General features: G+C 37.9%; 3 protein-coding genes across 11 annotated transcripts; 1 reads left to right on the forward strand and 2 right to left on the reverse strand.

Moving 5' to 3' along the window:
* Positions 1-16: 16 nt before the first annotated feature.
* LOC111466922 (calmodulin-like) lies at positions 17-5,116 on the forward strand. 3 transcript variants are annotated; one of them, XM_023111610.1, is made up of 5 exons: positions 17-173; positions 267-358; positions 1,149-1,306; positions 1,381-1,458; positions 2,310-2,646. In XM_023111610.1, exons 2-5 carry the CDS (start codon positions 280-282, stop codon positions 2,442-2,444), a joined length of 450 nt encoding a protein of 149 aa, XP_022967378.1. In that variant the 5' UTR covers positions 17-173; positions 267-279; the 3' UTR covers positions 2,445-2,646. The 3 variants fall into 3 exon arrangements, 2 of the variants coding, with proteins under 2 accessions (XP_022967378.1, XP_022967376.1); XR_002714444.1 differs by lacking the exon at positions 2,310-2,646 and adding exons at positions 3,020-3,654; positions 4,465-5,116 and having other exon boundaries at positions 19-358; XM_023111608.1 differs by having other exon boundaries at positions 19-358.
* Positions 5,117-9,255: 4,139 nt separating this feature from the next.
* LOC111466915 (heat stress transcription factor A-6b-like) lies at positions 9,256-11,407 on the reverse strand. Of its 6 annotated transcripts, none has more exons than XR_002714443.1 (4): positions 10,789-11,407; positions 9,853-10,591; positions 9,525-9,579; positions 9,256-9,446 (listed from the first exon to the last, which is right to left on the reverse strand). XR_002714443.1 is itself a non-coding variant. In XM_023111598.1 (4 exons), exons 2-3 carry the CDS (start codon positions 11,089-11,091, stop codon positions 9,854-9,856), a joined length of 1,041 nt encoding a protein of 346 aa, XP_022967366.1. In that variant the 5' UTR covers positions 11,092-11,102; positions 11,191-11,405; the 3' UTR covers positions 9,256-9,714; positions 9,818-9,853. The 6 variants fall into 6 exon arrangements, 4 of the variants coding, with proteins under 4 accessions (XP_022967366.1, XP_022967365.1, XP_022967367.1 ...); XR_002714442.1 differs by having other exon boundaries at positions 9,525-9,714; positions 9,818-10,591; positions 10,789-11,405; XM_023111598.1 differs by having other exon boundaries at positions 9,256-9,714; positions 9,818-10,591; positions 10,789-11,102; positions 11,191-11,405.
* Positions 11,408-13,292: 1,885 nt separating this feature from the next.
* Positions 13,293-19,318, reverse strand: LOC111466912 (ETO1-like protein 1). Of its 2 annotated transcripts, none has more exons than XM_023111594.1 (6): positions 19,019-19,318; positions 18,446-18,641; positions 16,635-18,356; positions 15,620-15,911; positions 14,475-14,784; positions 13,293-13,732 (listed from the first exon to the last, which is right to left on the reverse strand). In XM_023111594.1, the coding sequence occupies exons 2-6, from the start codon at positions 18,571-18,573 to the stop codon at positions 13,512-13,514; spliced, it is 2,673 nt and encodes an 890-aa protein (XP_022967362.1). In that variant the 5' UTR covers positions 18,574-18,641; positions 19,019-19,318; the 3' UTR covers positions 13,293-13,511. The 2 variants fall into 2 exon arrangements, with proteins under 2 accessions (XP_022967362.1, XP_022967360.1); XM_023111592.1 differs by having other exon boundaries at positions 18,446-18,646; positions 19,019-19,315.
* Positions 19,319-20,632: the final 1,314 nt, after the last annotated feature.

Genomic DNA, 20,632 nt, shown 5'->3' on the forward strand with positions numbered 1-20,632 from the left:
TTTTTTTTTTTTTTTTTTTTTTTTTTCATCTAGAAATTTTCTCGTTCAAAGAGGAGAAAATGTTTCTGGGAAGATGATAATTTTCTTTGAGCGCGTTTGACTATTTCAATTTTTCCATTGAACAATCAACAATATTGTTCTCTTTTTTTCAGCTCACCTACTGATTGCAACATGTATATAAGAATATAAACGTTTGAATCGCATTTCACCACAAACTCCTTCGTTTTCTTCTTTCTCGTGTTCATTCTATCAATTGTTGATTACAGCGACCGAGCTTTTATGGCTGCTGAAGCTCTTACAGAAGATCAGATCGCTGATTTTCGTGAAGCCTTCTGTTTAATCGACAAGGATGCTGATGGTGAGTTCATCTTTCTCTCCCTTTTTGTTTTGCCCACAACCTGTTTGATATTTTGCCTGAATGAAAAATGATGCTGAAACTTATAGTTTGTTCTTGTTCTTGTTCTTGTTTTTTAAATTAAATCGTGTCGATGGAAGAAGTATATGTTAATGATCATGGAAGCTGCTCAATTTAGAAAAATTGATAGTTTGTTCATTAGATTCACTAACTTAACGAGCTCAATTGAATATTAACAAGCTAAACAGAATCTGGGAATTCATAGATTCATATCAGATTACTTGGAAGAAAAAAAAACTTGGTTCTATGGATGATCGGTTTTAATCATTCTTTTGTTAGGGATCACAACTCTCCACTATTGTATGATATTATCCATTTTGAGCATACGCTGTCATGGCTTTGCTTTGAGTTTTCCCAAAAGATTTCGTACCTATTGACATGGCTATGTTAAGGGCATGACTCTGATACCGTGTTAAGAATCATGACTCTTCACAATGGTATGATATTGTCCACTTTGAGCATAAGCTCTCATGTCTTTGCTTTGGGTTTTCCCAAAAGGCCTCATACCAATAGAGATGTATTCCTTACTTATAAACTCACGATCATTCCGAAATCAGCCAATGTGGGACTCCCTCCCAACAATTCTCAATATCTTTCTCTTAGTTACGATAATCTTAACTTCTTACGTGCGTAAAGATTAGTATATTGTTTGTGAGAATTGTTTTCTTTTGCGTTGATAAAGGGTGAAGGTTTAAGGGTGATTGTTAAGTGAAAGTTGTGGGGATATTTGTAGGATTCATCACGGTGGAGGAGCTAGGGGCAGCAATTCAGACATTGGATGGACACCCCACCAAGAATGAAGTTAGAGATATGATCAGTGAAGTCGATGTCGATAGTAACGGGATGATAGACTTTGATGAGTTTCTAAATGTCATGGCAAGGAAAATGAAGGTAAAGGAGCAAAACATCACCGCTATTTTACATGTGTTCATGGTGGCTGAGAAGGGGTTGGTTGGGTTTTGCAGGACAATGTTAGTGAGGAGCTAAAAGAAGCCTTCAAAGTGTTTGATAGGGACCAAGATGGTTATATCTCAGCTTTTGAGGTAAATTTCAATCATTTTCTTATACTTCTCCCTGAATTTGGTCTGATGACGTACACCCAAAACACTTTTCACAACACAGTTTTTCATTTTGCCAAAGGGTCTCTTTTAGAGATCTCTCTCTGCTGTTGTTACTTTGCCTGCCCCTTGAACCCATTTGAAGGCCATTGCTGTGAGGTCCCACCTTGGTGTAAGAGGGGAAGGAAACATTCTTTATAAGGGTGTAAAAACCTCTACATAGTAGACGCATTTTAAAAATTTTGAAGGAAAATTCGAAAGGGAAATCCCAAAGAGGACAATATCTGCTAGCGGTATGCTTGGACTATTACAAATAGTATTAGAGTCAGGCACCGAACGGTGTGCCACCGAGGACGTTGGGCCCCAAGGAAGTAGATTATGAGGCCACCGAGGACGTTGGGCCCCAAGGAAGTAGATTATGAGGTCTCACATCGGTTGGAGGGGGAACAAAGCATTTTTTGTAAGAGTGGAAATCTCTCTCTAGTAGAGGCGTTTTAAAAACTTTTTAGGGAGAGTCTGAAATGAAAAGCCTAAAAAGGACAATATCTGCTAGCCGTGGGCTTGGACGATTACAATTGTGGTGGTCAAAGAAAACTAAAAGACAGGCTACTTTTAAAATTTAAAAGTCAAAAGACAATTCACAAAACCTCCATTATTATATTATAAGGGTGTGGAAACCTCTCTCTAGCATGCGTTTTAAAAACTTTTGGAGAAAACCCGAAAGGAAAAGTCTAAAGAAAACCATATCGGTTGTTACACCTAATGAAGTCCATTTAACTGAAATGATAAGCCAAATGTCTGACCAACAAAGTGATTTCCATGATTTGAATGTGCAGTTGAGAAATGTGATGATAAACTTGGGGGAGAGATTGACAGATGATGAGGCCGAACAGATGATTCGAGAGGCCGATTTGGATGGCGATGGCCGAGTGAGTTACGAAGAGTTTGCGAGGATAATGACAATCAGTTGATCTCCTTCCAACATGTTATGTCCATTAGGGTGAAAACTTCATAATCCTAAGAACAATCTTTCATTTATGTTTATTGGTTCCATTTGCCCTCACACTGTAAATTAGAACACTTCAACAGCAAACAAATGTGATTTCATCTCATGTTTGTTTGTTTTATGGTAATAATCCTAGCTGCCCATTGTGTGATTGCCAAAATCCTTCATTCAAAGCTCTTCCCAATCGATCCATCCAAATTTGAGATGGAGTATGTTTCTCGTCTCATTGATTCTCGGTCGAGATAGATTTGCAAGAGCTACAAAAGTGATGATGATTGACGGGTTGAACTATTTTATAGTCTCGATCTCTTTCTTCTCTTTCTCAATGTACTTTCAATAAATCTTAAATTTAGTTTTTAAAGTAAATTTTTTTCAAAACTCATCGAATATATAGACTAATTGCACCAATTATCATGAGTAAAAGTATTTATCTAGATAATATGCTAATTTACAAATAATAATAATAATAACAACAACTAATTTTTAAAAAAAATTGGAATTTTGGATGAAAATTTGTAATGGTCATAATTTTTATTATAGGTGACTGCAACACCATGGTAGATCTTTCTGTAAACATCCTGGCAATGTCGTTATCTTTCAAACTAATGGTAAATTTTGGGAGTTATATATACATACATACGTATTATATACACATACATATATATCTATATATATGCATACAAAAAGCAGCGACGATGAGCTTTCTGAGCCCACCGATGATGGAGTCTTCACAACCTCAGAATCCCGACGAGTACTCTGCCTCTTCGACAGTTATCACCTTCGGACGCCCAATTCGTGGGCCAATTCGAGCCGGTCAATCCGAAAATCCCTCGGCAGGTCCGTACTTGCTTGCATTTAGGGATCCCCAAGCGTGGGAATCTGCATACGAAATATGCGAGTCGAAGATTATTGAACAATGCGAGGCCGGCGCGAGGATTGGTTGTTCAATACTTGCTTCCGACAAATGCAAGCCGCGGTGGTGGGGATTTTTGATGCAATCGAAGAAGGGGTTGGATTTGAAGGCGAGGGAGATGTGCGAAGAGCGAGAAATGGAGGCTTGTTTGGCAGCTGCAAAGGAGAAGTGTGCTGGTTTCGCGAAGGAGAAGTGTTGTAAGCCGTTCATGGATGCTAGAATTGGAATTTTTCAAAAGGTCTGATCAGTGGACAATGTAGAGGTATATTGCCTTGTTCTCTTATTCATAAACTTAATACAATTGCGTTAAACGAAACAAATTCTCTTGATAATTCACATTGTGGTTTGGCTGTGGTTACATGCTGATGAATCTGTTTTCATGATCAATTGTCAAACCACGAGCTATAAATATCATTTCAGGACTTTCATTGTAAATTGTCATTGTAAATTGTTATTCAATCCCATTTAGTTTTAACCATTTTGATTAATATTCCCCATATGAGAATATAAGCTTGTTTAGCACTGTTTTTAGGTGCGGAGTCATGTGGAGTATTGTGAAGTCATTGTTATTTTGTATTTAACCGGAGACAATTGGAAGGAACTTTGTAAGAGACTTTGTAGTGTGAGAGTGTGAGAGATAGACTTGTAAACATTTTGGTTATAGTGATTGGCTACCACTCATGGAGGTAGGAGAATTTCTTCTCTCCGAACCATGTAAATCTTTGTGTCTCGTTGCTTAATTTCTGTTTAAGTGTGTGAGTGCGATCGATTTTGCTTTCGCATTTGGACTACAACAATTGGGTATCAGAGCTCTTTGGTTGTGTCATTATGGCACAACAAGTGGTATCATAGCATTTTTGGTTGTGGCATTCCGCTACAACAATTGGATATTAAAACATTTTGGTCGTGGCATTCCGCCACAATAAGTGGTATCAGAGCAGGTTGTATGTGGCATTACAGCGCACAACATTAGTATCCAAGATTATGATGCATTTACGTGACTGTTGTCAAGTAGCATTGTATTGATGACTGAAAACAATATAATTGAATCGTTCTTCGTGTTCATGTACAGGCTAGTTCCGTGCTTAATTATTGGAAATATCTGTTCGGACGGCCATACATGTTCATGTACCACAATCCGGGTCAGTTTCTTGGTAATTCCAGGTTCACAAGCATTTATTTCTGGTTGGTTAATTACATAAGTGGTATACTAACTTATGTTTAGTCAAATTAATTTTAGTATACTATAGCTAATTTGTTAACTATTTTCTTTGTTGAAATTTGTGAGATCCCGTATTGGTTGGGGAGGAGAACGAAACACTTTTTATAAATGATAAGGATTACAATGTTCCAAAATGGTTCTTCCTCAATCGAATCAACTTGTAACACATGAAATGATGGTTGAACCGAGCCTATCCATTTTTGTAGATGAAGAATGAATGCTTGTTGAATCTTCTTGGCCTTGGATCGTGTAATAGGTCCAGTTAGAACATTTGAAACACTGTGATCCTTATAAAAACGGTGTAGAAACCTCTCTCTAGCAGATGCGTTTTGAAGCCTTAAAGGGAAGCCCGAAAGGAAAAGCCCAAAGAGGACAATATCTGCTAGCGGTGGGCTTGGGCCATTACCGAATTCGATAGTCATTTCTTCCCATTTCTGTGTAAGGGTAGGAAAAGCCACAGTCTGTACTTATGATGAATTAGAAGGGTATCTTTCTAATGGAAGATTTTGTTCTCCTTAGGATGGATTTCCCATTTCTTCATGGTTTTTGATGTCATCCACCTAATGCACTGCATCGAGTAGGATCAAAATCAACTGATCGAGGCAGCCTCCATGTTAAAATATAAATTTAAAAGATTGAGTTACCTGGATTAATAGCTTGAATATTGAACTCTTAGGTCTAGTATTATTTATCAAAGTAGGAATCATGAGTTTGAATTCCTGCAATACTGTTTTGTCTCAATTTTATATGAACTATCTTGGTGTATCGAAATTAATATTCCAGCCTAACAGCTTGAACTAGGCTCTTTGCTCTAGTGCTGATTCAGCAGCACCACATGAAAACTAATCCTTCTGGATGAAATCCTTATAATTAAGTGATGACGACGTGGTTTCAATGTTTGATAGAACGGCGGACAAAGCATCCAAATGAAAGCAGCTTCTCAATGCTTAATTTTGTTTCTGATCCTTTGTGGCAGCTGTGGTTAAATCAATGTGAGTATGATGAAAATGATTTGCTTGAATAACCCAATACTTACCATAGTCGATTTGGGTAATTGTAGATTTTATTACTGATTGATTGGAATTTAGGGAATTGAAATTCGTTTCCATGATATATCTGAAGGTACAATATGTATGCGTGTCGATATTTGTGAAAACACACCACTGTAGGCACATTTTTTAGGGAAAAGAATTAGATGCTTGTAATTTAGATACAATGTGCGTTCTTTTTTCTTCTTTTAATGAAAGACCAAACTTTAGAATAGAAATGTGCCATACGAAAAGCAAAGCCCAAAATAAAAGGCTCCTCGTAAACAGACAACCTAGTCTAAGATTCAGACAGGCAGCTCCTCCTATGAACACTCAAACACCTCAAAACATTCTCCTATTCCTCGAGTCAATACTGTCCATGGTTTCATCGACTGGTTTGAGATTCGGATATGTTTGCTCTAGGTGGGAAGGGGGTAATTGAATATGACATTCTTCCTATTAAACCAATCATTTGCATGCAATCATAAAAACTAACTTCATCATTGTTCTTGAATGGTTTTTTTTTTCCTAACCTTTGACTTCTTGATCGACGGTATATGTTCTAATGTTCTAAGCTATACCCAGGTTGGTTAGTTCGTTGTTTTGTTGTTTTGTTGTTTTGAGTTTCACTCTTAACAGAAGAACGATGAATGACGAAAGGAATTTGTTGAATATTAATTAGAAAAAATAGTTTGCTTTAGTTATTTGATTTTAATTAGCTTAGGATTGTGAAGTTTGAAGCTAAATGTGTGGATTGTGCTGCAAATGAATTATAGAAAACTGGATTCATGCTGTATTTTTCTGGAAGGTTATGACTTGTAAACATTAAGACCTACTACAGAAGATAGATAGGTTTCATTAGCCTAAGTTTATGTAGCCATGGGATTAACAAATTCATAGGATCATAGCTGAGAACGAACACTCGGTTTATGTACCCATGGAACATAGGTCGTCTCGAGTCCTTCATTCAAACAAGGCCAAAAACAAAGATTCAGGACTGTTCATGTTTGGGAATAAGGGAATATATAATGTTCCAACAACGTATAAACACTATTCTTTCATTTTTTATGCTTCCTCCGAATAAAATAAAAATATCCCATCAGGGGACAAAGTATTCCAATCAGCATCCCACAGGACAGGAGCTTTAAACTTGGCTATATTATATTGCAGAAAAAAATAATAAATAAATAAATGTTTGTAGAACTTCAATGCAATAAGCATGGAGAAGGGGATCTCAAAAGCACCAAAACCTCTTTGGATAAGATAAATTCTGTCACTCAAAACCCTAACAGATTCCCAGAGCAGAGAGGTAAGCATTAGTGCAGATCTGCTTCCTACGCCATTTTTAGGCAAAGCTCAAGAATCTCCATTGCTATCGCCCACTACCCTTTCTAGAAAGTATGTATATCATTATTGTCGATGACACGACCAAATAAACCATCCTGCAACAAGAAGAGATATTCACAAATGGTTGTTTAGGTGTAGAAGAATTTGCTAAAATAAGATGAACTCTGCAAGGAAGAAGAAATGGGGAAGTGTTTGAAAGTAGTAAGATTGATGCTTGTAGGCAAGAGAAGCTGGTTGGTTGTGTCGTAATTCGATTTTCTCGTGATACCATCAAAAGGTGAAGCTACCATATGATCTGATCTTTCCTTGTGTGAAGAGCAAGAAGAAGGTTAGATCATGCTGGCAGCTTCAACTGCTGGTGATGCACGGCAAAGTCTGAGAGTTGGTGTTATTGTTTGAATGAAGATGAGGGGATATAAATAGAGGGGGAAGTCTCAGTTTTTGTTGGTGAAGTGTATGTGAAGGGGTTTGAAAATGAAAAAGTAAAAAAATGAAGAAAAGGCAGGTATATGGCAGAGTGGCAATGGTCCAAAGGTAAGACAAAATTTGTGTAACGGCCCAGGCCCACCGCTAGCAGATATTGTCCTCCTTGGACTTTCCCTCGAGGTTTTTAAAACGCTCTGCTAGGGAGAGGTTTCCACACCCTCATAAAGGGTGTGTTTCATTCTCCTTCCCAACCGATGTGAGATATCACAATCTACCCCCCTTCAGGGCCCAGTGTCCTTACTGACACATTGCCTCGTGCCTTCTCGTTGGCACATCGCTCGGTGTCTGGGTCTGATACCATTTGTAACAGCCCAGACCCATCGCTAGCCAATATTGTCTTATTTGGGCTTTCCCTCGAGGTTTTTCACTCTATGCAACTCTCTCATTGTAAAATCTTCCATAAAAGAGCGGAAATCGAGACATCATAACACAAAGTTAGGGGACCATATGCATGGAGAACGAAAGTAAGACTCAGCATCTTCATAACCCACCCAAACCCAAATCATGCATGTGACTTTCTCTCTTTTTCTTACTTTTTCTCTTTTTTTTTTTTTTTTTGATATCCGTGAGTGTGTGGACTAACTTGCTCGCTATCTCGACTAATCTCACTAGACAACCCGCCTAACCCTACAACATTATCGTTATTTACGTTTGTATGTTGTTTTTGGTTGTTCATTTGGTTGGTTGAGAAGTTGAGATATAGATAGAAGAAAACAGGGATCATGTGAAGCTTGGGAGGGATCCATACTTGTTGGAATGCAACACTCCAAATTCCTCAGGTACTTTACCTTATTCATTATGTTTCATTATTTTAAGGATTTGGATTTTATATTTTATTACGTATTTTTATTCTTAATTTATAATTATCAACTAGTTAAGCATTTGCTATGTTTTAGTTTATAATTATTAAACTATTTTTTAAAATAAATAAAAAATAAATTATGAAGGAAAATATTTGCTTTCTTTTTTTGTTTTTCCCTTAAAATTTGAAGAATTTTCTATTTTTTTTTTTTAAAAACAATTTCAGTTTTATTTTCCAAATAATTTTAATATGTTTTTTGTTTCTATATTAATATACCAATAGTTATGCAAATTATTTTTATATTCATTTTTATTTTAATATTAATAATATATTTATAATATATATATATATTTAGTCTATGGGATTTCAAACTGACATTTTAACCTCTAAATATTGATTTTAATAATATTATATTTTAAATACAAAAAATTAATCTAAATCATATTTTGCAAATTTTTTATTTCTTAGTTTTTAAAATTTGTGTTTCTTTCCTCAAATTTCTTATTAATTTTAACTATTCTATAAAAAAAAAATTGAATTCTTATTAAAAGAACATGGTTTAGTTTTCAAAACTTGATTTAACGTTTGAAAATATTAGTTAAAATAAATAACAAAACTCAAGTCCTTTGGGTTTTAAGTTTCAAAACGTGTCTATTGAGGTGAGATTTCAAAGGGATGTTTAGTTTTCCTTTCGATTGATGTGGAATCTTACAATCTACCTCTATTTGAGCTTCCTCTTAAGGTTTTAAAACAGATAGGGAGTCGTTTTCACATCAAGGAATGTCTGGTTACCTTCTCTAACTGACGTGAGATCGTGAGATCTCACATAAGAATCGATTAATCCGAAAAAAAATCCGAGAAGTTTATAAATATATAAACATCAATCTCAAAAGACAATAGAAAAGAGAGAGAGAGAAACAAAAAAAAAGTAGTGGGACGACGAATGAAGTAGCAATTGCTTATGGATGGCAAGGGCGGTGAAAGGCATGGGGAAATATCTGGGATTTTTTGGAAGTGGCTTGACAACGAAAACTCAGGCACAACACCGACCATTTCATTTCAAACCAACAAACAGCCACACCGACCCACTTAACTACCAACCGCTGCTGCTCACCAGCTTGGGCCCTCCTCCATTTTGGCTGCTTCTGCTGCACCCTCTTCCCTCATTTCTGGCCACAAACACCCTCTCTTTTACTGCAACAAACATACAAACTTTATGCAGTAATCCACGGTGAAACAGAACACACCTTGATTCTGTATCATCCTCAGCCTCCCATGGCCTCCCTCGCCACCTAAATTTACCTGCAACTTCAAAAACCCACCACACAAAAAATGAGGAGCAGCTTTGTTGTGGGAAAATTAATGGCATAGAGAGAGAGAAAGAGGGAGGAAAAGACAGTTTCCCTTTTAATTCTGTGCTTGCCATGATTTCCCATCCTGTTCATCATTAGAGAGTTTGAGAGTTAGGGGTTTTGGAAGGAATGTTTGATTAAGGAATTGGAATATGGGACAAAACTTGTTTGTTTGCTTTCTTACTTACCCAGAAGAAATGGAGATAGTGTGTTTTCCAGCTACCTTACTTTCGGGTCGAACCGAAACTGTCGAAGCGATGACTCAACGCTTTCACGTCGTCTTCTTCTATTCTTTCACTGAAAAACTCCTCCCAAAACCCCTCATCCAGCTCTGTATCTTCACTCTCTGGACCCTGCAGCTCTTCCTTTACTTCTGCTTCTTTCTTAACTCCCTTCCCTAGTCCTTGCATTTCCATAGCAAGTGCTTCCAGTTCAGATACTTCATATCCACAAAACTCCAGAGGCTCAATCTTAATGGGGTTTGAGGTTCCTTCTTCACTGCCTCTGGAGCTGCTTGGTCCTTGATCAATGGGCCATCTCCTCTTCTTTGTTGCTGCCTCCTCAACCTCCCTTTTCTTCTTCTGGTGCACTAGCTGCTGAATGAAGTCTGGATTCTGCATTGCTCTTGCTAAGAATTTCATCATCTGTCGCTGTTTCATCTCTGTCCCTTGCAGCTTTTGCTCCATTGCTTGTAGGTAGGCTCTTGTACTCTGCTGCTCACGTCTCAGCTTAACTAGCTCCATCATCACCATTTGCTTGTCCCGTTTCAACCGGTCGAGTTCGGCGTCAAGCCCGAATCGACCGATTTCAACGCAAGGACCTGGTTCTTGTTCTAGAGGCAGAGGCTCAGAGGGTGATGCTAGTGGTTTTCTTCTCCTAATTGTCCTAAGAAGATGCTTTTGGCCTCTCAAGAATCCTTCATTGGCAAACTCCCATCTCTCTGGATTAATCTTCCTAAAACCCTGGAATCATAGTTCATACTAAAAATTCCCTCCCCAACTAAAAGAAGTCTAGAACAGAAGAAAAATGGCAATACAGAATTCAGAAAACTCAGAAACCACAACCAGTTGAATACAGTATTCAAGAACTTAAGACCATTCTTTCTATAATTTCGATTATTCGATCTTAGATGCAATATTGAAGAGAATTGGAAACTTACGTAAGTGTTGAGCTGTCGGATGAAGCTTGAGAAGTTGTTGTGCTTGAAGAATCGAGGCAGTAAATTAGCGGAGAAGGCTTGGGGATCCCAAACGATGAAGCTGATTCCTCCCCTGCCCCAAGAGATAATGTGTTCGGTAATTGGATCCTCCACCATGTCGAATATCTTGATCAGAAATGGCGGAGGACCACCGTCGTAAAGACCTTCCATCGGCTGGGGCGTGGCTGGGAAGCAATAACCGCCGCGTAGCTCCGGCGAACATGAGCCCCAGTCCTCCTCCTTCACTGGATATTGAGGATTCATGGATACAACAACTGCAAAACATAAAAAGAGGAAGAATGATTGTAGAAGCGTATGAACAGAAATTGGCGAAGATTAAGAAACGGAAAGGAGAAAACCGACGTGATTATGGAAATTGGGAATAGGAGAATGGTGTGTTGTAGGGAGATGCAGCCATGAAGATGAGAGGCAATAACTAAAATGGCAGAGAAATTGAAAAGAATCCAATAGAGAAGGACGTTTTATGGTGAGGAAACGACAGAAAAGCCATGGTGATGATTGCGAGAGGACAAACGCGGTTTCAATTCTTCATCAAATCAAAAACGTCTGTTCACATCGCAACCATTAACACCCGTGGTAGAATATAAATATTATATAAAATATTAATCTCTTCATTTGTGGAGCTCCTCTTCCTACCCGTTTTTGTTCAATAAACATAGTGTAACAACCTAACTTCATCACTCTTGCATGTAAGCATGTAAGTAGGACGAAGGCTGTTGAGGTGATAACAATACTAAACGGGGAAGCTGAATCAAGAGGTCTTCAAAATTTTAACGTAGGAGTAATACCACCTCGGCTGATGAGGAAAACGAAGCATTGTTTATAAAGGTGTGGAAATTTCCTCTTAACAAATGCATTTCAAAACCTTGAGCTGAAGCTTGAGATGGAAAGTCCAAAGAGACACGTTTTAAAACCTAGAGTTGGGGAATCCAAAGAGAATAACTTTGAGTTGAACCCTTAGAGGGAAAGGCCGGGAAAGGCCGGAAAAGTCCAAAAAGGACAAGTTGGGGAGGGAAATCCGAAAGAGGACAAGATTGAGCTATTAGACATAATAAGAATAATGGTTTTCATCAAAGGTATTTTTGGAAAATCTTTTAGAAATATGAAATTTTTTAGGGAAAAAAAAAGAATTTATTTTATTTTATTTAAAGGAAATAGGAGTAGGGAGAATGAAGGGCTAATAATGTCATATTAATAAATTCTATGTTCCAAAGTCCCAACTGCAAGTCTGCAAGTGGCGCCTGATTTTTGTACGGCTTTGTCCGGAAGTGCTTCAACTTAAATTTAAAATTTAAAAATTAAAAAAAAAAAAGAAAAAGAAAAAAGAAAAGAAAAGAAAAGAAAATTCTAGAAGGCCATCTCTCCCAATTTATTATTCCTTTATTTTGGGCATCGCTTTCTGCAAATAGCCATTTCTGGCAGAAGGTTCTGGAACTGCTTGCTTTGCTTTGTCTCTACTTCAATCATTTTTATTTTAAATCTATTTTATTACTCTATAAATGTTTTTTATTTTTTTATTTTTTTTTAAGAATATAACATTAATACGGTAATATAGCATTCTTTTTAACTATATATCCATATTATATTTTAACTTTCTCTATAAAAATAAATAAATAATCCTAAATTTTTAAATGTTTTCATAATAATACATTTTTTAAAAGTTAATTTTTTTCTTATTTATTCCTCCTATATTTCTTTTATGATTTTTCGTCTCCCCTTCTTTTTGTCTCTTCCTCATTTCGCTTCTTTTTATATATTCCTTCCTTAACTTCTCTTTCGAATTCAATCTCTCTCCCCTAACTTCTCCTTCCTTCAATGTTGAATTTTGGCATGGACTTTAAAAAGTGTTTTACTTTAGAAAGAGCACTCAATTAGTGAGCTATTACGCACTCTTTTAAGGGTGGTTGCTTCTCTTCTTAGCTGTCTCTGCACCCCTACCTCCTTTATCACTGAGCGGTTATTTAGGGGCCTTAACTGGTGATTCGAGCTGTTTCCCTCCTAACGATGAAGCTTATCCCCCATCATCTCACTGGCTGACCTTGACCCCTATTATTTTGAGATCATATCTAGTATTCAGAGTTTGCCTCGATTTGGTACCACTCTCGTGGCCATTTTGAGATCATATCTAGAATTCAAAATTTGCCTCGATTTGGTACCACTCTCACGCCCTGCACCAAAACAGTGCTTTACCCCTAGATGTCCAGTCAACTGGCTTTCCGCTCAACTTTAGTACTATCTTCTACCCCAAACTGACCGTTAAACCAAATTTTTAAAAATATAGCATGCGCATGCGTATTCTATCAAATTTTACTAAGAGCTAGGACTCCAAACTGCGTTCAATAGAATTTGCATCCAACAATAATTTTCGAGCTTTCAAGGAAATACAATAATAGTTTTCAAGCAACTTGTATGGGTTATGGTGTATGAAATTGGAGAAAAGGATATGAAATTGTAAATTACAAGTATTTTCCCTGATTCATCAGAATACATTATTGAGAACACAGAAACGGAAACGGATGATTTTACATTAATTGAATATAATTACCAAAAATCGTACAAATTTATAACTTACAAAACCTGAAATACGGGGGGTGGAAAAGAATCTATGAAATGGTCGTTACATACACATGCTCTAGTATACATTGTGTTGATGATACTGCACCTCATGGTTCATGGCTGTTTACCCGGCTATGAAGCTCCAGCATTTCTTGATGGTTCGGGTCAACCGAAAGAGCAGCTCGACAATCTCGTAGAGCTCCCAACACATCTTTAGTATGCTCGCGGAATGCCGCTCGGAGGTGTAGAAGGTGAAGGTCTGCTTTGAATGCTATTGCCCTTGATAGTTCTGCAATCGCTTCATCTACTTTGTGGCTATCCATCAACACTGCTCCCATAGAGAAGAAATCATTTAGTTGACAAACAAAAGACTAAATCCCTAGCCATGGCTGAATAGTAACGGGTCTAAAAAGTCAAATGGATAATGAGTGTAATAGTCCAAGCCTACCGCTAGCAGATATTGTCCTCTTTAAGCTTTCTTTATCGGGCTTCCTCCCAAGGTTTTTAAAACGCGTCTGCTAGGGAGAGGTTTCCACACCCTTATAAAGGGTGTTTCGTTCTCCTCTCCAACCGATGTGAGATCTCACAATCCATCCCCTTTCAGGGCCCAGCGAGGCGCTGACACTCATTCCCTTCTTCAATCGATGAGGAACCCCCCTTCAGGGCCCAATGTACTTGTTGGTACACCGCCTCATGTCCACCCCCTTTGGGACCCAACCTCCTCATTGGCACATCACTTGGTGTCTAACTCTGAGATACCATTTGTAATAGTCCAAGCTCACCGGTAACAAATATTGTCTTCTTTGGGCTTTTTCTTTCGAGCTTTCTCTCAAGGTTTTTAAAATGCTTCTGCTAGAGAGAGGTTCCCACACCCTATAAAAGGTGTTTCGTTCTCCTCTCCAACAAATGTAGGATTTTCAAAGACATACTAATGTATATAATTCATATTATTGTTAGGTATCATTCTCTCAAAAAATAATTTGGTGCTTAATATGGCTTGAAATATGGGGCAAATAATTAACTCCTAATTCTAGAATAAACTCGAGTAAATCAGGGAAGGATATAACAACCTGCAGCACGGTATCTGTATGGGTACACCCGAAGAGGATCCAACTGAGTAACCATATCTAGATCTGCTTTGGTTGAGTCACGGTCACCATACTCGGACCTCTTCTCATATGCAGATGCATTATTGCGCGCTTTTTCAATTAGTTTGGTCATCTCCTCAAATGCAGCAGCCTTATCATTTCTGAGATAATGAACCCGAGCAAGACCTTGATGCGCTCGAGTGTGACGGATTTTGAGGGCATTAATGTAGCAATCAGCCGCTAAGTCTAGCTTCTCACAGTCAACATAAACACTTCCAAGATTGTTCAGTGCCTAAAAAGAAATGGGCAGTTACACAAGTTAAAGACAATTTTTCAATACAAGCCACAATTAGTTGGCAAGCTGCCTCATCACAACTATCATTCCATAGACACAAACTGAGAAGAAAATGACAGCTCACAGTTATCAGTCAATTCCTGTATTCAGGAAGATGTATTCAGAAAGATATTGGCTAGAATTATTTTATGTGGTATATATATTATATCCATGATTGTCTGGACTAGACTAGATTATGTGCATCTTGACTGCCAAGGTAACTTGTAAGATACTAAATCCTAGGTAGGCCACCATGGTATAAACCCATTATCTCTAAGCCCTTTATTATTTCCACGATTTGGGGACAATACATGGTTGGTATCAATTGCATCAATAAATAATAATTATTAAACTTTCATGTTAAGACACCATATATATATATATATTTAGTCCTTCACTGATTATACAATTCAGACTCATCAGCATTTACTGGATGGCAACCAACACAACGGTCAATTTTTAAATTAATAAATGAAATGTACGAAAAGAGGCAAAAACTTAGAAAACTAGAGATCTAAAGAGGCAAGAACGTAAAAAGCTAGAGTTGTAGAAAAGGTCTCCTGTTTGCAATGGTGAATGGAAGGGGTAGTTACAAATAAGGTATCAAACAGTAAATAATTAGAGTAGAGCTCACTCTCTCTCACAACGATCTCAAGGCTTTCAACGATATCTAGTTCTAATAAGACGTAATAGATTCATATCAAGTAATATTGAAAGATATTCATCCTATCAACAATCATCCCACTTGGTCGACTTCTGCTATGAACACACAAGGTGATTGGGAAAACCATACCTGACCTTTGCGCAACCTATCCGAAGGGCATTTCAAAGCATCTTCTAGGAGGGAAATAACTGTAGAAGAACAAGACGGATCTTGGCTAGAGTCTGCCAGTGCATAGGCCTTCAAGAAAAAAGCTTCAAAGGATCTCTTAATTTTAATTGATTCCTCAGCCTTTTGGAGCCCTTCCTCGCAATGACCTGTATCATACAAGATCCAGCCCTCATAAACCAGCCTCTCATGTTCACTGGATGCATGTTGACGAGCTAATTGCAAACTCCGCATGGCAGCTTCTGGACAGTTCAACCTGATAAGTCAATGAAAGAAATCTTCACCTATCACTTGAGGAAAAAAAAAAACTCACACTAGGAAAAAAATTATCTTTCCCACTTCACAGATGTGTATTGCACAGAACTGAGTGAGAGCCAGAGAAGGAATATGCAATAACATGGCAAAGTTAGAAAATAAGGGACTGGATTATTGATTCTTTTATATTTTATCAGTTGAAGTACATAGGAAATGCTATGCAGAGGAAGCAAATAATTTAAGCAAATAGAAATGGCTAATAATCCAGACGAATCTCCTATTCATGTAGTGTAGATTCAGCCCTCCCCTCATTTCAGCAAGTATAAGTTTGAAATCCCCAGGCTGAATTCAGAGCATGCCTGTCTTGTCGTTGGTTATGCATTCAGCATGCATACATTTTACAATAAAGTTACTGATTTAGCATATGCTCTTATCTAAAAAAAATTAGCATATTCCCAACTATCTACCAAAATCTAGTTACATTAAGTAACAATGCTCAAAAACCATCTGAAGCTTTGTGTCAAAAAAAAAAAAAAAACAGCAATACCAATAAATGAAGAAAAGAAGTTATCCTAAACACAAATAGATAACCTATTAACCTGTCAGAAAAGGTTCTTTTATCTAACAATTGCTTATTTAATGTTGCAACAAGCCAATCATTGTTGCCCACAAAACAAAAATAACTAAATGAAAAAGAAGTCACAGGCTGAGGTTAATAGCATACCGTAGAAGAAGCAAGGACTGTCTGAAGTACAGAACACCTTTTGCTGCATCAGACTCAAGCATCTGGTAGATTACAGACAGAGACCCGATATCATCAACTGAAGACCATCTATCATACAACTGAATCCAACAATCTGCCGTCGTCCAATTGTTAACATGCTCACGCACAAGAGTTCGGAGTTGTAATGCAGCTGCCTTACCCTCAAACATTCGATAATCAGGGGAGAGAGTAAGAATGGCTTGAATGTCACAGATTGCTGCTTGATAATCTTCAAGGGCAAGGTAGAAGCAAAACCGGAGTTCCAAACATTCAAGTGCAAGTTTAAATCCAAGAATACGGTTGATTTCAGCAAGAGCTGCATGAACATCCTGTTTTCGCATTAAGGAAGCAGCTCGATACATATAGGGATAAGTCAGAGTTGGATCCAAGCCAGTTGCTTTCTCAAGATCTGTCAATTTTTTATTGGCATCAGAATATAATGATCTCTCCTGATACATCCACCCAAGTGGGACACCAGTAGAGATAACAGAGGTCAGCTTGTCATAGGACCATTGCTTGTTACCATTTATGTGACTTAAGCGAGCCAACCCAACAACTGAATAAATATGGCCTGCACTAAAAGCAGCCTCAAATTGACGTTTGGCTTCATTATACTCTTTCCTTAAGTACCTTACACATCCCAATTGATGACAAGCAAAGAGCCTCTGCCTATCAGTTTCAGAAAATTCCACCAACCTTTCTAGGAAACAAGAAGTGTTCTCTGATCGAGGATCAAGGTTTATGGAAACTTCACTTAATAAACAATAAAGGGAAAACGAGGCATGACCCACCATAATTGACCTTTGTTGTCTATTAGCATTCATAAAAATGTCCACCACACGATGATCACTCAAGCAATCAGGGAGGTCATTCAGAAAAGTTTGCAGACATGATGCAGCAAGAATATGGCAATTCTCTTCGAGGGCATAGTCCATGAGATCCACAGCATCTTCTCTGGTGGATGCAAGAGGTGCTAGTCTTCTGTCACATGCATTTTTGAGCTTTTCACAACAAAATTTATTTGCAAAAGTCAATATTTCCAACAAAAGATCTGGAGAAACTTCATCCAAATTCCCTGTGTTGCTGAACTCCCTTATAACCCTCATACCCGAAGGGGAAAGATTGTTTTCAGACAGATCAATGACCTCACGGTTTGATTCAGTGAAGCACCCATTAAGCATAGCATGAAAAGGAGCTGAGAGACCTGAAATTTTCTGCCTATCACAAACAATATCCTCATCATTAATTTTAAAAGTGACATGTCTTGACATTGGGTTCCCATCAACTGCATGAGTGTCGTTGGGATTTCCAGCATCTACCCCAGTATCTACAGGGAATTGTGCAGCAATATCAACAGGTCCAAACTCTTGTGCGCATTTCTCACAAGTCGCAAGTAGGTCGGTGATAATCTCTTCACCCCGCTTCTCATATTTTAACCATGCTCCAAATATAAGCTTCTCGTGAACTATGCTAGCTTTCTGCCAAGCAGAGCGAAGACTTCTTCGCATAAGTTTAACCTCCCCAAGCCCCCTAAAGACCTGAAACTGAAGCAAATAGAGATTCGATCTCTCATGGGCGGGACATGACTCGAGTTCCTCATGAATTTGAGCTAAAACTTCAACATAATCAACAGGTTTGAAGTACGGAAGAATTGGAGGATCGGGGACCTTGATAAGAGATTCTCTACAAAAATTTAATCAACCCTCAGGATATAAATTTCTGAAGTAAATACTATACAACAAAATAATAATGAAAAAAAAAAATTATCTTACATCGACGAAGAAGAGGATTGTAACGAGAGTTTGGAAAGTTTCCCTCTTTCAACCTGGAGCCAAGCCTGTGGATAGAAAGCATTGAGCTGCGTTTCTTTATAGGACTCGGAAGGGAAGAAAGTCCTCATAGCGCACAAGAGATCAACACGACTTCAGATCTCCAAAAATGCCAGATGGCTATCGTTCCCCAATCGAACTAACCTAAAAAATAGCAAAATGAGAGAATACTAAAACATAGTTTGGAAACCAAAAAAAAATACAAATCATCAGATCGCAAAAACCTAATCTGGTCGGAAAATTTCATGCCCAGGCATCCAAAAACGGATTCTCAGGCTACGGAAAAGCAGCTCTAGAAGAAGAAAAAAACGCAAAAAAAAAAAAAAAGAAAGAAAAAAGGAAGAGAAGATTTATCAAAATCGTTCTGTTCAGAGACTAGAATCCGAGCAGTTTGTAGTCCAGTCAACAGCATTGAATTTGTAGTGTATCACCATTTCGAATACAGGAAAATAAAAAGATAAATCAACAACGATTATTCTCATCGAGATATAAAGAAAATTAGGGCGAAAAAATCACCGCAGATTACGTAAGATCTCTGTCCAAGAAGAGCGATGAAGAAACCCAGAAAACGATCCATCCAACTGCTTCATAGATGTGGAGAAATCGGGAGATCACAAGGTGAGCTGAGGAATCGTGAAGATCAAATTAAAAGAGCACAAATCCAAATTTTCGGAGATGAACATCTTGGTTTTGAGCCCTTTGGGGTAAAAAGGAAAGGCATCTGGTGTGTTCTTTTTGTCTTCCTTTCTCGCGTTCTTTCCGTTGGGAGTCCACAAAAGATTGCAGCCACTGTTTTCGTCGACGAGAAAATATGGTTTTTTTTTTTTCCTTTTTAACTGCTCCAATTTCTCAGGCATCTTAAAAACGCTGTCGTTTCAATCCAACTTTGCCTCTTTTCCAATTTGGTCCTCATCCTTTGATTATTTACAAAAATTGCCCAAAACTTTCCCGAAACCCCAAATGTGTCCCTGTGGTGCCCGATGGGATGCGTATATCGACGGCGAGAAATGTTTGTATGTTCCCATCCTACCGTTCTCTTCGGTTCGAACCAATTGCTGTTGGAATGGTGGGGTCCACAATAGATGTGATGTGGGTCCCCCTCCCATCATAGGATAAAATTTTATGCTCCTATTTCAATTATTGCTACACATGACTTTATTTTCTTCCTTCTATCATTACATAATATACATATACATATATATATACATACATTATACATACATACATACATACATACATACATATATGTATATATATGGGACGTTTGGTGATAACAACTCTTAGCCATTTGGCCACCCAATCAAACTACCCAAGTGCTAATGTCAACAATTTTTAATTACACATTGGGTGAAATTACGCATTTACCCTCACGATCTTTCATTCTTTTTTTTTTTTTTTTTGTCACTATGCATAACGTAGCTACAAATATGCCAAAAGTACATTTCATAAATAATGTCAGAGTAAAGTCATTTACCTAGTTGCTTAAAACCAGAGTCACTAATTTATCTTTGGACTAGTCTAGGTATGTTTCTTGTAATTCAATTCAACTTATGTGGACCCATAACATCGGGTTGCCATGTATTAATGAGCTTAATTCGCCTAATGACATCAATTAATCATCTAACTTTGCTTAAAATAGATCAATGAGGTAAGATTACCTCATACGCTTCTAATAATGTCATAAAGTGTCTCCAAAAGAGTCCAAAATGTTAGGCATAGGGCCCGAGCACTAGGATGGGTCAAAACTAGGTAAAAAAAACCGGATAAGCCGCTGAGCCATGTTGCGCCGAGCTCAATAGAAGGGGCGCAAGTCAAGTTCTCTGGGTCGGGTCGGGAGTGCGAGTTGGTAACTGGTTATAGGTCATGAATGCGCGTGCGGGTCGTAGTCTAGGTTAGATCGTGACAAGTCGGGCATACAGCTCGAACGAGGGCTGGGCTGTTGAGCCGTCTAATTGAAAGCGTGAGGCAAATCGGTTAGAGCGACCCATTAATGAAATTGAGCTGGGTTGCATCTGTGTGCGCGCGCTGAGCTGCGGTGTTGGGCTGAAGGAAGCCACGTGTCAATATGTTATTTTTTTACTTGTAATTTTATTCCAAAAAATAAAAAGAAAATAAGTGTCCGCTATGAAG

Source organism: Cucurbita maxima, unplaced genomic scaffold, assembly GCF_002738345.1.
Source record: "Cucurbita maxima cultivar Rimu unplaced genomic scaffold, Cmax_1.0 Cma_Scf00032, whole genome shotgun sequence".
Classification (NCBI taxonomy): Eukaryota; Viridiplantae; Streptophyta; class Magnoliopsida; order Cucurbitales; family Cucurbitaceae; genus Cucurbita; species Cucurbita maxima.